Below are 14,571 nucleotides of genomic sequence, written 5' to 3' on the forward strand. Positions count from 1 at the left end.
TAATTACTAGCAAACAGTGCTGAGGCAATTGTCTGCTATTCCTGCTATTACCAGTTTTATTTTGTTTATACAAGATACATTTGAAATAGGCTTAAAGTAAAATAGAGGCACCTTTCAGAATCAGACACAGAACTGGATTTGTAGCAGCAAACTGTGTAGAAGCAGCCACACATTCAAAGGAAATTGACAAAGGAATACAATATACTCACTAGCTATAGGAAAAGAAAATATTTGAGATAGGAAGAAATGTAACCAGAGTATTGGCTGAGCAATGAGTATTTACAGTCATAATTTCAAAACACCTAGATTTAATCAAAGGTTGCAAATTAACTATACTAAAAACACTGAAAAGAGGAGAAATGTGAGGTGAAGGGTAGAGCACTTCATCAACTCTAAGAATCTGATAGAGGGTGAGTGAGATGGCTCATAGGTAAATGTGCTTGCTTCCAAGTCTCAGGACCTAAATTGAATCCCTGGACGCACACAGTAGAGAACCAACTCCCACACATTGTCTTCTGACATCCATGGGTTACATGCATCCCCAAACACATGCAACAAAATAGATGAAATAAAACAACCTTTTTAAAGAGATAATGATATAGTACAATTAAAACTAATCAGCCCCAGAATAGCAGGATTTTTAAAATTTAAAGATTTCAGAGTATAGCTTAGTGGTAAATGCTTGCCTAGCTCATGTAAGCTCCAGGAACTGATGCCTAGCACAAAAACCTAAGAGACTGAAGACAGAAATTACTGCTTCTGGGGACTGAGGTTAAGGGTACTTATTAAGCTTAGGGCCATGAGACAACCACTTATTTTAAACCTCCAGAACTGTTTAACTTTAAAAAAGCACAGATATTAACTTCAGTTTTATGAAAGTTACTTTTCCTTTGTATACATACATACCTAACTTTTCCTTTAAAAAGAGAGACAATATAGACAGATGGTCTATGCCTGTAGCTACAGCACCACAGGTGGAGCAGGAAGACTAGTAGTTACAAGGTTATCCTTATGAATACAGCAAGTTCAAGACCAGCCTGAGTCACATGAGACTGCCAAAAACAAAAATAAATAAAATAACTGATTCACTAAATTTTCTAAGAATCTATGCCCTGCGGCTAGATATAATATCAAGTACATTACCATCAGAAGAATACCCAGTAAGGCCTCCAAAAATGACAAGCACATAGCTGACATCAAGCTCCCTCATGATTTCGTAGGCTTTTTCTTCTGTGGATGCCATTGCCTAGAGAAATAAATGTACAATTCTCAAATCTCAAGTCAGCCTCCTCTCCTAGCAACACACTTCTCGAAGACTCACATTTCAGGCACTTTAAGGACCTCTTTTCCTTACCTGCCCTACTCGGGAAATGTGGGTATTATTCCATGTGTTATTATCCACTAAGATTGTCCGATTTGCCATTGCAGTAATTTGGTAGCCATAATCCCACCATGACATGACTTTTGCATCCTAAAAGAAGATGAAAATAGATAAATGTTCATCTCACTGCTCTTAAAATCCAAATGCTAAGCAAGAGTGGAAGGGCAGCTTTGATACCAAAGGAAGACTTGCCCAATTAAGCAATTTCTTTACAAAGTAATGTACGCCTAACAAGAAAATAAAATCGGGGCACCTATTCCTCCATTCATATAAAGTAAGGAACTATTTTAAATGATACACAAGCCAACATTCCCAAATATCTTCATTCAAGATCACTGAAACAAGTACAGTAGACCAAGAGATGTCGGGAAGACTATGAAGTATAGCTAAATAAATAAGCTTAGCATCATTAGGTCATTTAAACTTCTTCCTTTTGAAATAGAGTCTCAACACATAGGCTAGGCTGGCCTCAAGCTCAGAGGTTCACTTGCCTCTGTACCCCCAATGCTAGGATAAAAGGCATGTGCCAGCACTTGCGGTTTGTCATTAGTTATCTTTTTTAAAGACTTATTTTATGTATGGAAATACACTGTAGCTGTCAGACACACCAGAAGAGGGCATCGGTCCCATTACAGATGGTTGTGAGCCACCATGTGGTTGCTGGGAATTGAACTCAGGACCTCTGGAAGAGCAGTCAGTGCCCTTAACCTCTGAGCCATCTCTCCAGTCCATCATTAGGTAATTTAAATGACTCTTAACATTATAAAATCAGTTACTACAATGGTAGACGGGAAAACACAAATCACAAAACATGATGGCAAGGCTTAAAGGATGCTTAGCTTGGGAGCTAGGTAAACAGTTCAATGGTAGATTATGTGCCTGGCACATGCTAAAGTTCTAGGTTCAATACCCAACACTTAGTTTGAATGTTAAACAAATCTGACTCTGAAATGCTATTCCCAATAGCTACTACAAAAGAAATCAGATCCGCAAGGGACATAAACTAAAATGTTATATGCCATTATTACTAGGTTGTAATTGTTTATATTGATTCTAGTTTCTGCTTTTTCTAAGGCAGACATATTTTTTAACATTTTCTTCTGTTGTAACTGGGTTGATCGCCTTATTATCATATCATCAATACACGTGTCCAAACAGAATCTAGAATTTAAGTTACTCTAGCTCAGTGGTTCTCAATCTTCCTGATACTGCATGCAACCCTTTAATACCATTCCTTATGTTGTAGTGACCCCTACCATAAAATTATTTTCATTTCTACTTCATAACTGTAATTTTGCTACTGTTATGAATCATAATGTAAATATTTTCAGAAATAGGTTTACCAAGGAGGCGGTGACCCACAGGTTAAAAACCACTACTCTAAAAAACACCTTGGTCTTTAAAACTTATTAAAAACTAAGCTTTTGAATTTTTAATTTTTTTAAGCTTCCCATCCATGTAAAAGATGTCAGATTCACTACAATTTCAAGTGTCTCTACCACTATCTGACTACCCAAATCCTCCCAAATTTTTACCTCTGGAGTATTGTGACGAAGCCAATAATATGCTTCCCGGAAGTCATCAAAAATGATCCTACTGCCATCCCCACCACGAGCAGACAGTACAATGGAGGGAGAAGAATAGGCTTCACTGGTTACCCAAGTCGAATGAAACGTGTAGGTGATGAGAAAAAAAGCCATGACCAGTATCATCCCACTTGCCACCTATAGAAGGAAGACTGTATAGTAAACCAAACACAGACAGCTTCTTACATGAGATCAAATGTTGGTCTGCATAAATTAATTCTGACCACTCAAGACATTGATCTAATACTCATCTGAACCTAAGCAAATAACACACACACACAAATTTTTCCAAGCCAACATGGTACTTAAACCTTACTTCATTTGGTTTTTTTTTAAGTTTTTTTTTTTAAATATGAGTACACTGTAGCTGTCTTCAGTCACACCAGAAGAGGGCATCGGATCCCATTACAGATGGTTGTCAGCCACCATGTGATTGCTGGGAATTGAACTCAGGACCTCTGGAAGAGCAGTCAGTGCCCTTAACCAGAGCCATCTCTCCAGCCTCTCACCTCATTCTTAATAGGATAAGTAGAATCCTGTTGCTTCTTGCTCTTCTTGTCTGGGCGACTTATGTCCAGATTTTTCATGTATGTGGACAGCACCTGGGAGACACCAATGCCAGAAAGAATGCACATAACAGGTGCCAGCACCAGCATCAGACGCACCTAAAAGGACCAGGAATCATCATCAGGATGGTCAGGGCTTCACAAATGACAGACTTTAATCTATCAATAGACTATGACGTCAACTCGGCAATTTCCAACAAACACTCTACTCCAGCAAAAGGGGAAGAGAAACGTTATGATACAGCTACAGCATAAGAGAAGTATGTACTTCTTTCTTAAACTGTGTTGCATGTGAGCCAGCTGCAATGCTGTAATTCCAGCAATCAAGATACTGAGAAAGGCTAGGCCTTTAATCCCAGCCTCAGGAGGCAGAGACAGGTGGATCTCTGGGCTTGAGGGCAGCCTGGTCTACAGAATGAGTTCCAGGACAGTGAGGGCTACACAGAGAAACCCTGTCTCAAACAAACAAAACAAAACCCAGAAAAAAAGAGGAAAAAAAATTGAATACCAAGGCTAGAGAACTGGCTGAGTGACTCTGAGCACACATACTGCTTTTCCCTAAGATCTAAATTCTTATGTTAGTCATAAATTCTTATGTTAGTCATAAATGCCGACAACTCCAGCTTGAGCACCTGTCATCCTCTTCTGGACACATGCACACGTCACTAGAAGTTAAAAAAAAAACGTCAAAGTAAGGTTGGAGAGATGACTCAGCAGTTTACAAGCATGCGTTGCTTTTCCCAAGGACTGGACTCCCCGGTCGGACAACTCAAGGAGAGCTGATGCTCTCTTCTGAACGCCGGAAGCACCTGCCAGCATGTAGCAAACACAGAAGAACACATAATGGATGATAATCTTTGGAGCTGAAGAGATGACTCGGGTTTATGATCGTCTACTGTTCTTACGGGGGAACTGAGTTTAGTTCCCAGCACACAAGAGCTTGCCTCTGGCTTCCATGGCACCTTCACTAAAATGCACATACCCACACACAGACACACACATACATACACATGATTAAAATTTAGGGGGAAAATGCCTCAAAACCATAAATAGCAATCTCTACTGCAGATCTAAATGTATGTATATTTATATCTTCTAAATAACTTTTACTTTCTTATAAACTTATATAATAAACTTACTTTTATAATAAAAAATTTTACTTTTTTTATAAACTTACTTCTGGGGGCCGGAGAGATGGCTCAGTGGTTAAGAGCACTAACTACTCTTCCAGAGGACCCAGCTCAATTCCCAGCCAACAACATGGCAGCTCACAACTGTCTGTAACTACAAGATCTGACACCCACACATAGACATACATGCAAGCAAAGCAATGCACATAAAATAAAAAATAAAGTTTTTAAAGAAAACCAACTTGTTTTTTACTCATTTGGTTTTTCAGATAGAGACTTTCTACATTCCCTAGACCATTCTTGAACACATGATTCTACTTCCCAAGAATTGGGACCACAAGTCTATACCACCATCCTCAGCTAAAATACATTTTTATTGTTGTTTATGGTTTTTTAAAAAATTATAAACAAGAAGGGCTGGAGAGATGGCCCAGTGGTTAGAAGCACTGACTGCTCTTCTAGAGGACCTGGGTTCCGTTCCCAGAACCCATATGGCAGCTCATACCTGTCTGTAACTACAGTCCCAGGGGATCCAACAACCTCTTGTGGGTCTAAAGGTGCCTAATATACACAGTGCACAACACACACACACACACTCATAGACAAAACACTTATACACATAAAAATAAAATAAAAAATATTCTGAAGTAGAAGAGAAATGTATCAGAACTTTACATAAAACCTGTCTGTCTTTTTCTTTTTAAGATTTATTTATTATATGTAAGTACACTGTAGCTGTCAGAACAGGGCATCAGATCCTGTAACAGATGGTTGTGAGCCATCATATGGTTGCTGGGATTTGAACTCAGGATCTCTGGAAGAACAGTCAGTACTCTTAACCACTGAGCCATCTCTCCAGCCCAAAACCTGTCTGTCTTAATAAAGCAGTAGACAGTACTCTCACGGCTTTAAGATACAAAAGTCCACCCCAGGGCTTAATGCTTAACCTTCCTACTCTTCTGGGGAACAACCTGACTCTGGTTTCCAGCATCCACATCATGTGGCTCACTACTGCCTGTAACTACAGTTCCATGTGAACGTTTTTCTTTAATCTGCTCCAAATTCAATGAAATACCTAACACAAGATTATGAACCCACAATAATTAAACCCCACCAACAGAGTATGAGTCTCTTTGCATTCCAAAACAGATTAACAACTGCAAGCAGCTTTGTATAGTCAGCAATATTATTTTTTATTCAGCCAAACCAAAAAAAAAAAAAAAAGGAATAAGAAGAAGAAAAGAAAACACAGAAAGGTCAACGAGCTGAAGGGCCAAAATGAGGACACCTCAGTCCCACTTGGGAGGGAGAAGCAAGCAAGGGGAGAGGGAGGGAGGTTCTGGGAGGGAAAAGAGATGGGGTTGAAGGGAGACATGATCTGGTATTGGGTTGGGGAAAAGCCCTGAGGGCCAGCAGAAAGAATGGAAACAGGTGACCTTTGGAGAAAGAAAGTTGGGAGGACCCTCCAGAATGTACCAGAGACCTGAGAAGTGAGACTCTCAGGACTCAAAGAGAGGGATCCTAGATGAAATGGCCTATAGTAGGGAGTGTGAACTTGTTGAGCCCACCTCTAGTAGAAAGACAGGACATCAAGTGAAGGATGGGGTTGCTATCCCACAGTCAAACCTCTGACCCATAATTCTTCTTGTCTGAAAGAACTGCAGTGATAGATATAGAGAAGAGCCTAAGGAAAAGAAGGTCCAGCAACAGGCCCAAATGGGATCCAGTTCAAGGGGAGGCCCCAAGTCCTGACACGATTACTGAGGCTACGGAGCACTCAGAAAAAGGGAACTATCATGACTGCCCTCTGAAAGACCCAACAAGCAGCTGAAAGAGTCAGACGCAGATATTTTCACCCAACCAATGGACAGAAGCTGCTGACCCCTGTGGTTGAATTAGGGAAAAGCCGGAGGAAACTAAGGAAGAGAACAACCCTGTAGGAGGACCAGCAGTCTCAATTCACCTGGACCCCTGAGATCTCTCAGACACTGGATTACCAACCAGGCAGCATACACCAGCTGAGATGAGGCCCCCAACACATATACAGCTGAGGACTGCAGGTCTGGGCTCAGTCAGAGAAGATGCACCTAACCCTCAAGAGACCGTAGGCCCCAGGGAGTTTAGAGGTCTGATGAGGTAGTAGGGAGTGGGAATATCCTCCTGGAGGGGGGTTGGGGGTGAGAGGGGGTGGGATGTGTTAAGAGTCGGAGGGTGGACCAGGAGGGGAATAAAATTTGGAGTGAATGAATGAATGAATGAATGAATGAATGAATGAAAACACCTCAGAATCAGGGATAAAGTTTTGCTAGAACTGAGGGAATTCCTCACCATTACAGCTGAGAAGTACATGCTGGTCACACCATACATGATGATAAAAATCCGAGCATCAGACAGGTTGCTAAAGCAGTAATAGAGGCCAACTGCAAGAGAAGGAAAGAAAAGTAAGTAGCTGAGCCCTGTGGACAGAAATCTACAAGGGAAAATGTCTTCATTATGACCGGATGACTTCAGTTATCTCAGTAAGTCTACGGATCTATCAGAAAAATATGCAAAGATGTTTACTATATATTCTTACATACCAAATAACACAGATAATCTTATGCCCAGCAGAAGAGATGGATGATTACACCATATTTTAAATATGAAAAATATTAAGATGCTGCTACAAGAACTATAGGTTTCTTGTCCTTTTGCACACCTTTACACATGTCTACACATGAAAGAATATTTCCATAAATTCTAAATCAGCACACAGTATTACTGTTTTTCCCCAGAGCCAAGGACTGTTCCCAGGCCTTTACTCCCAGCACTTGGAAGGAAGATGGAGGCAGGCAAACATCTGTAAGTTTGAAGCCAGTCTGTCATATGGAGCAAGTTCCAGGTTAGCAAGAAACAGACAAGATCCTATCTCAAAATTAACTAATACCGACAGTGAAGTTTTTTATTATGGTTTTTGAGAATGTTTCACTATGTAGCCCAGGGCAAACTCAAATTCACCATCCTCCTGCCTCAGGCTTCCAAGTGCTAAAATGATAAACACTCATCATCACTACATCTAATTTAAAATGTTAACAGTGGTAAGACAAGTAGTAAGGTCTAGTGCAAATCTGATTTTCTGCTTCTTAGCTTATCTCTATTGTTTGTATAATATTCAAATTGCTTTAACTATAAAAACTCAACAGAGAACTTTAACAAGCCAAGAATAAAACTAACCTGGGGGAAAAATATGCTACTGAGTATTAAGTATAAGTACACACAGGGGACAGCTCACAACTGCTCTTAACCTCCAGGGTATCTAACACCCTCCTCTGGTTTCTGCAGGCAACTGTTCTCATGTGCACATACCCATACATATAAATGAAAGTATTTATAAATATATAATAAAAATTATTGTAATATTTTATAATGTAATATTTATTATAGCATAAATAAAATATTTTGTAGTATTATAACAAAATTATATAAAAAAATATAAAAAATGCAAAACAGACCTGGAAACATGAAGACAAGGAGCTGTAGATCAAAATAGTAGGAGGACCAGGTCGTGGGCTGGTGCTCAGACACAGATGCAATAATGGGGATGTTATTCTTAGCGTAAGAGGGATCCAGCAGAGAGTAGAAACGCCCTGTCCAGGGAGATATCTTTCCTGAAAGAAGAAAACAAGAATATGTAACATAAATTCCTAACACGTTAAGCTGAAATGCTAATTACAACATGCCATCTTCTTTTCATTATTAGTGTGCCTGTGTACTGTGTCTGGACGTGTGCAGAAGTGTTGAAGGAAGGGGACGCCCGACCTGTGGGAGCTGGTTCTTGCCATCCACCTTGTCTGAAGCAGGCTTTCCCTCACGGTTCCTGCCACACTTCATATTCCACACTAGTTTACCTCCAAGCTTCTGGGTGCCTGAACTATCTTAGCGACTCCTTTCATCCCAGGAGTGCAGGGTTGCATAAAAAGCACCTCTATCGATTGGGCCATCTCAGCAGCCCACAGCATTACATTTTAGTAAAATTCTGAGACAGAAAAGGGTTGTTCTTGCTTTAGTACCATAAATTATATTTACAGAATTTCACTCCTTTTTAACTTGAGAGTATTTTTGTCGATGCAATAATTAGGCTATCTATAAATTTACAAGGTTGGGGGTAGGAGTCAGAGAAGACTACTGGAAAGGAAGATCTTAGGTTTGATCTGGTCAAATCAACAAATCAAGGCCAACCCAGAATCTAAGTGAACTAGGTCCTTCATCCTGCTATGAATTAGAAAAACCAAATTAGCTTCTGAGAAATATAAGTTTAAAAAAATAGAAAATATCATCTAAACAAAATATCCATGATTTAATTTCAATAGAATGAGACTAGTGCCATGACTTAAAATACAGCAAAGGGTTTAAGAATTTCTACAAGCTAACCAATAGGCAAGGAAAACAAAACTGAGAAAAGACTGGCAAGGTTAGACAGTCCTTTCAGCAGCTCTCCAAAGATACTCTGCTCTGCAGAATCCAAACAGGCTAACAAGCAGAGTGAATGTTTTAAAAGTAGGGCTCTGGGACTGGAGAGATGTCTCACAGTTAAGAGCACTTGCTGGTCTTGCAGAGGACATGGGTTCAGTTCCCAGTAACCATGTGGTGGCTCACTACCGTCTGCAACTCCAATTCTAAGAATCTCAAGTACTCTTCTGGCCTACTCAGGGACCAGACACACGTGTGGTACACAGGCATTCAGGCAGCAAAACACCCATACATAAAATTAAATTAATTAGTTTTTTAAGGATAACTTTAGTGCTTGAAATAAAAAGAAAAGCTAAAGAATCCTCTACCTGTCAGCATGAGGAGAGCGCCCACGGTGAGGAGGACGAAGCCAACCAGGGAGATAACACTCCGGAAAAGAACTTCAAATTGCTGTGGATTCAACTTGCTGCGCAGGTAATCTACAAAAGCATGGATCTGACACAGACCAAACACTCCAAAGGCCGCCATGTGTTCTGATGAGAGGACAGGCTAGGGGGAAGGTAGGTAATCATATATGGCAATATTAGGAGCAAATCGACAAAACAAAACAAAAACCCAGAATGAGTTCATCCAAGATTGGCATTTTCCTGATCCATTTAGCTCAAGTAGTCAAATGAGTTCTGAAGTTCCAAAATGAATGAGGACCAATACAAGAGGGTTTAATTTACCAACTCTATTTTCCGAGGAATGTTTAGAGGCCAACAAAGCATACCACACACCATCACAATCACACCTGTGCCATTTGCTCCACTATTTCCTTAGAGTAGACTGGCATTTTCCCCACATTCCCTTTCACTAAAACTCACCAGTTAAAATTGAATGTAACTATCATCACCAAACCTGACAAACCAATGGCTGCCATGTCTCACAGCACCAGCTCTCCTTTAGTATGTAAGTTATCTCTTCCATGCACAGTGGTTCTCTAAATATAGTGGGCATCATAACCAACGGGCTGAGCACTGGTCTAGCCAGTGTTAAAGCAGGCTGCCACCCCAGAGTCTCTCACTCAACAGGCCTCTTTTATTGTCCCTCTTAGCTTAGTTCGGTTTGGCCTGGGTTCTTGATGTGTTCCTTCTGCTGTTTGCTGAGACAGGGTTTCAGGTTTTCCAGGATGGCCTTGAACTGACTATGTAGTCAAAGATGGCCTTGAATTCTTAATCCTCTTACCTCTACAGAATGTTCATTTCTAACAAGTGTCCAGACACTATTAACGATGATGTTCCAGAAAGAACCTTCTAGAACCACTGAACTGTGTAGACTACAGACAGCTGTATGCATTTTTTTCTCCAACTTCCTCAAGGATTAGCACATTATATCTCTTACACATTCCAACAAATAGCAAATTTTATATATTGAGTGACTAAAAATATTTGCTTATCTTTAAAGGTGAGAACTATACATAAGAAACCAAGCACACATAGTTTCCTGTTAACTGTATATTGTAACTTGGGTAAAAAGTTTGTGTCTTACTTTTTCAAGAGCTCACATTGGCCCCATTAAGATGATTAGAGTTCACTGCTATGAAATGGGCTCATTTCCACTAAAAAGCCTGGAATTTGAAGCTTTTTTGAAATTTAAACTTTGATTATTTAAATCAACCTTGTTTAACTAAACTGGGCCTCTTCCTCACACAAACTCAAGACAAAGAGCCATTAAATTCAAAGAGCATGCAGTAAATACTGACACGCAACTAGAAGCAGATCCTAATAACCAATGATCCAGTTGTTTCAGTTAAAAAGCAGCCCAAAATGCAAACTGTAATCCAAATTCTTAAGAGAACCCAACCTAAGTCAACCGAGTTGAAGCCACTGAGAAAATTCTACGAAGTCTCGGGTTTACCTGGAATCCAACAAAGGAGATCTGCATGGAAAGAATGGTCCCCAGGCAGTACACAGTACAGTAGGCTACGTAGATCCGGTGAGAAAAACGGCCTGTGAGCATTAGCACCAGGACGTGAAGAGGGATCAAGTTGATCAGGAACACATAGCCTCCCCATGACGAGACCTGTGAGGACACAAAGAACAGTCCCTTTGAGCACTACTCACGCCATGCTGAACTAGGACCCAAGACGTACCAAGCTACAGTATAAACATAGATGGAACCAATTATATCACACACAAAATCTCATAGAAGCAGAGATGTAAAGAAAGTCAAGAGGTAGATGTAAAATTATACCAAAAGAATATGTATTAGAAAAGGTAAATTTTGGGCTGGAGAGATGGCTCAGTGGTTAAGAGCACTGACTACTCTTCCAGAGGTCCTGAGTTCAATTCCCAGCAACCACATGGTGGCTCACAACCATCTGTAAAGAGATCCGATTCCCTCTTCTGGTGTATCTGAAGACAGCTACAGTGTATTTATATATAATAAATGAATAAATCTTTAAAAAAAAAAAAAGAAAAGGTAAATTTTAAGGGAAATATAACAAAAATAGAAGAAAACCAGTATGTATGCATAGGAAAAACAGTAATAAAGAATTTGAAATTTTTTATTAGCAGACTGAAAAAAAAAAAGAGGGTCAGGGATATAGCTAGGTTAGTAGAGAGCTTCCAAGCACACACAAAGCCCTGGTTTCAATCCCAGGCATTGTATAACCCAGACGTTATGGTACATATCTGTAGGATGATGTCATACAGGTGAAGGCAGGTATAAGATAGAACAAGGCCTGTCACTGGACGAGAAGGAAAGATGGGTGGGATAAAAGTTTTAGAGAGAGGAGGAGACTGGAGTGAGGTGAGAGAAGCGGCCAGGAGAACATGGAGACGAATGTTAAGACTCCTCTCTGTACCTTTACAGGTTGTTATGAACGTTCTTAAGGGATGCATGTGCACAGGGCTTTGTGTGTCTAGATGAGCAAATTACATCTTATCAATTGGATCAGAGGTTATTGTGTTATGTGTTCTTTCATGTGGTAATTTAAGCTCAAGAGAGTATGTGGTGGCTGGAGACATTAGGCCACCACGGAATTGGGATGTATATTTCTGGCATGGTGGCAGCCTGCCTTGGGAACTAGATAAGTAGAGAGATTGTTGCCAGGCTCAGAGAGAAGCCATCAGCAGTGTGATATGGGATAGAGCAAAGTGAGTGAGAGGCTTTGCTGACTGAGATGAAGATAACTACCAGATGTCTTGGGGCACTGCGGTGCTGGACCTAGTATGGGATAATAGAAACTCCATCTTTATAACTTTACAGTAACACACATCTGCAATCCCAGCTCTCAAGAAGTAGAGGCAGGAGGATCAGAAGGTCATCCTCAGCTACAGAGTTTGAGAACAACCTAGGATACATGAGACTCGATATCAAAGAGAACTAGGGGGAAAAGAAAAATTTTAAATTAAAAATATAGAGAGAGGCTGGAGATGTAGCCCAGTGATAAAGCAGATGCCTACTATGGGCTCAATGCCTTGCACCAGAAAAAAGACAAAGAGACACAGAGGAGACATGTTTACGTGTACACACACACACACACACACACACACACACACACACACACACACAGGAAGTTACCATGTAGAAATAAGCAAGAGCACACTTGGCAGCCCAATAGATGGAACCAGTCTTCACTGCCTTGATCCACATGTAGTAAGTAAGCAGCATGCAAAAGATAGCAATTCCTGCAGAAAACAACAGAGATTTAGAACTGATACCAAGGCAATCTCAGAACACTTTTCTAGGAGCTGGGCCTTTAATCCCGGCATGCAGAAGGCAGAGGCAGATAGATCTCTAAATTTGTGGTTTGTGTGGTCTACAGAGTAAGATTCAGGACAGCCAGGATACATAGAGAAACCCATCTCAATACACCCCAAACCCAGGAAAAACAAAACAAAACCACTTTTCTAGGAACTGAAAATGGTTCAGTGGCTAAGAACAAATACCGTTGTTTCAGAAATCCCAAACTTGGTTCCCAGCACCCACATCTTCCCTCTGCACTTTGAAGGCTAAGATTACAGGAATGGCCCAGGCCCAGCTTTGGGATGTTTTTAAATCTATTTTTATTTTCTAAAACAATGTCTTATGCAGCCCATGCTGGCCTCAAACTCACTATACAGTCAAGGATGGCCTTGAACTCCCACCTTCCTGCTTAAGTGCCAGAAGTATAGGTAAATGCAACCACACTCAGCTAGAGTTATTTTTATAGGTACATTATTATATTCCTTAACAGATGAGACAACAGCTATTATCCATCTCTCTTTTTTTTTTTTTAATTTTGTTTTTTGTTTTTTTCTTTTTTTTTCTGGAGCTGGGGACCGAACCCAGGGCCTTGCGCTCACTAGGCAAGCGCTCTACCACTGAGCTAAATCCCCAACCCCTATTATCCATCTCTTAATTTCCTAATTATAGAACAAAATAATCTAATTCATTACCTATCCTTATAACATGTTCCCCAATGTTTCAACAAAAATGTTGCATTGAAAATAAGCCAATAAAAGTCACTGGAAATTTAAAGACACACTAGGAAAATTAAAGCAATGATCACAATGTTGAAATGACTAAGTTTGAGTCCAGAGAGGAAGCAAAGACCTGCTAAGAAGTTCCAGCTTGAGCTGACAAGATTGTTCAGCCTGCAAAGGCACTTGCTACCAAGTCTAACGACCTGAGTTCAAGCCCTGAAAACCACATGATGGAGAAGAACTGACAGCTGCAAACTGTCCTGACTTTGACGTAGGCATGGATCTGCATGCATGCAGACACACACAATAAATATTAAGTTTTTAAAGTTCCCAGCTACCTCTCTAACTAAATCAGATGATAGGAGGAGGATACCTATCTAAGATCCCTTCCTGCTCATTTCTAATCTACTCACCAATTACAGTTTTATTACTGCTAAACAATAGAGAGGAACCTAAATTCAGCACCTTGTGAAACTTCAGTAGATAAGAAAGTAAACATATCCCCTTCAACATTCTACATCTTACCTTCATTATCATAGGAGCCAGCTACAGATCGAGAAATATACCCGGGAACTACAGCAATCATGGCAGCAGCAAGAAGCCCAGCTCCTGCGTCCTGGAACAGTAGAAGTTAACACTGATAATGCCTCTAAGATAACTGAGGACCTACTAGTCTACTCTGTTTATCAGGGACACATCGAGAGCAAGGTTGATAGGAGATGCTAGAAATGCCCAGAGCACAACAAAGCCAAAACCTTCATGGTCAATTCTGAATGAGGACATCAAATCTAACACTGAGTACAAACACACTGAGACTAAGACATCATATGAGATGCGGGGTAGAGTGGAACAGGTCTGTAATCTCGGCAGAAATAGGCAAGTACAAGACCAACCTAAGTCAGAGCATTCTTCTTTCTAAAGCAAACAAAAATAGAAAGTGTAAAAGGAGAGTAATTAGGGATGTATCTCGGCTGGTAGTGTGTTTCTGTGCCTAGCATACATGAAGCC

At 40.3% G+C, this 14,571-nt stretch overlaps 1 protein-coding gene across 1 annotated transcript in view; it reads right to left on the reverse strand.

The window, feature by feature from the left end:
* Nucleotides 1-14,571, reverse strand: part of Stt3a (STT3 oligosaccharyltransferase complex catalytic subunit A) — a 39,488-nt gene that overhangs the window by 13,395 nt on the left and 11,522 nt on the right. Inside the window, 10 exon segments of the mRNA NM_001134749.2 lie at nucleotides 1,144-1,246; nucleotides 1,355-1,471; nucleotides 2,917-3,105; nucleotides 3,477-3,632; nucleotides 6,992-7,083; nucleotides 8,155-8,310; nucleotides 9,481-9,661; nucleotides 11,012-11,176; nucleotides 12,680-12,786; nucleotides 14,089-14,179. Coding sequence (NP_001128221.1) covers nucleotides 1,144-1,246; nucleotides 1,355-1,471; nucleotides 2,917-3,105; nucleotides 3,477-3,632; nucleotides 6,992-7,083; nucleotides 8,155-8,310; nucleotides 9,481-9,661; nucleotides 11,012-11,176; nucleotides 12,680-12,786; nucleotides 14,089-14,179 — 1,357 coding nt within the window.

Source organism: Rattus norvegicus, chromosome 8, assembly GCF_036323735.1.
Source record: "Rattus norvegicus strain BN/NHsdMcwi chromosome 8, GRCr8, whole genome shotgun sequence".
NCBI classification, from domain to species: domain Eukaryota; kingdom Metazoa; phylum Chordata; class Mammalia; order Rodentia; family Muridae; genus Rattus; species Rattus norvegicus.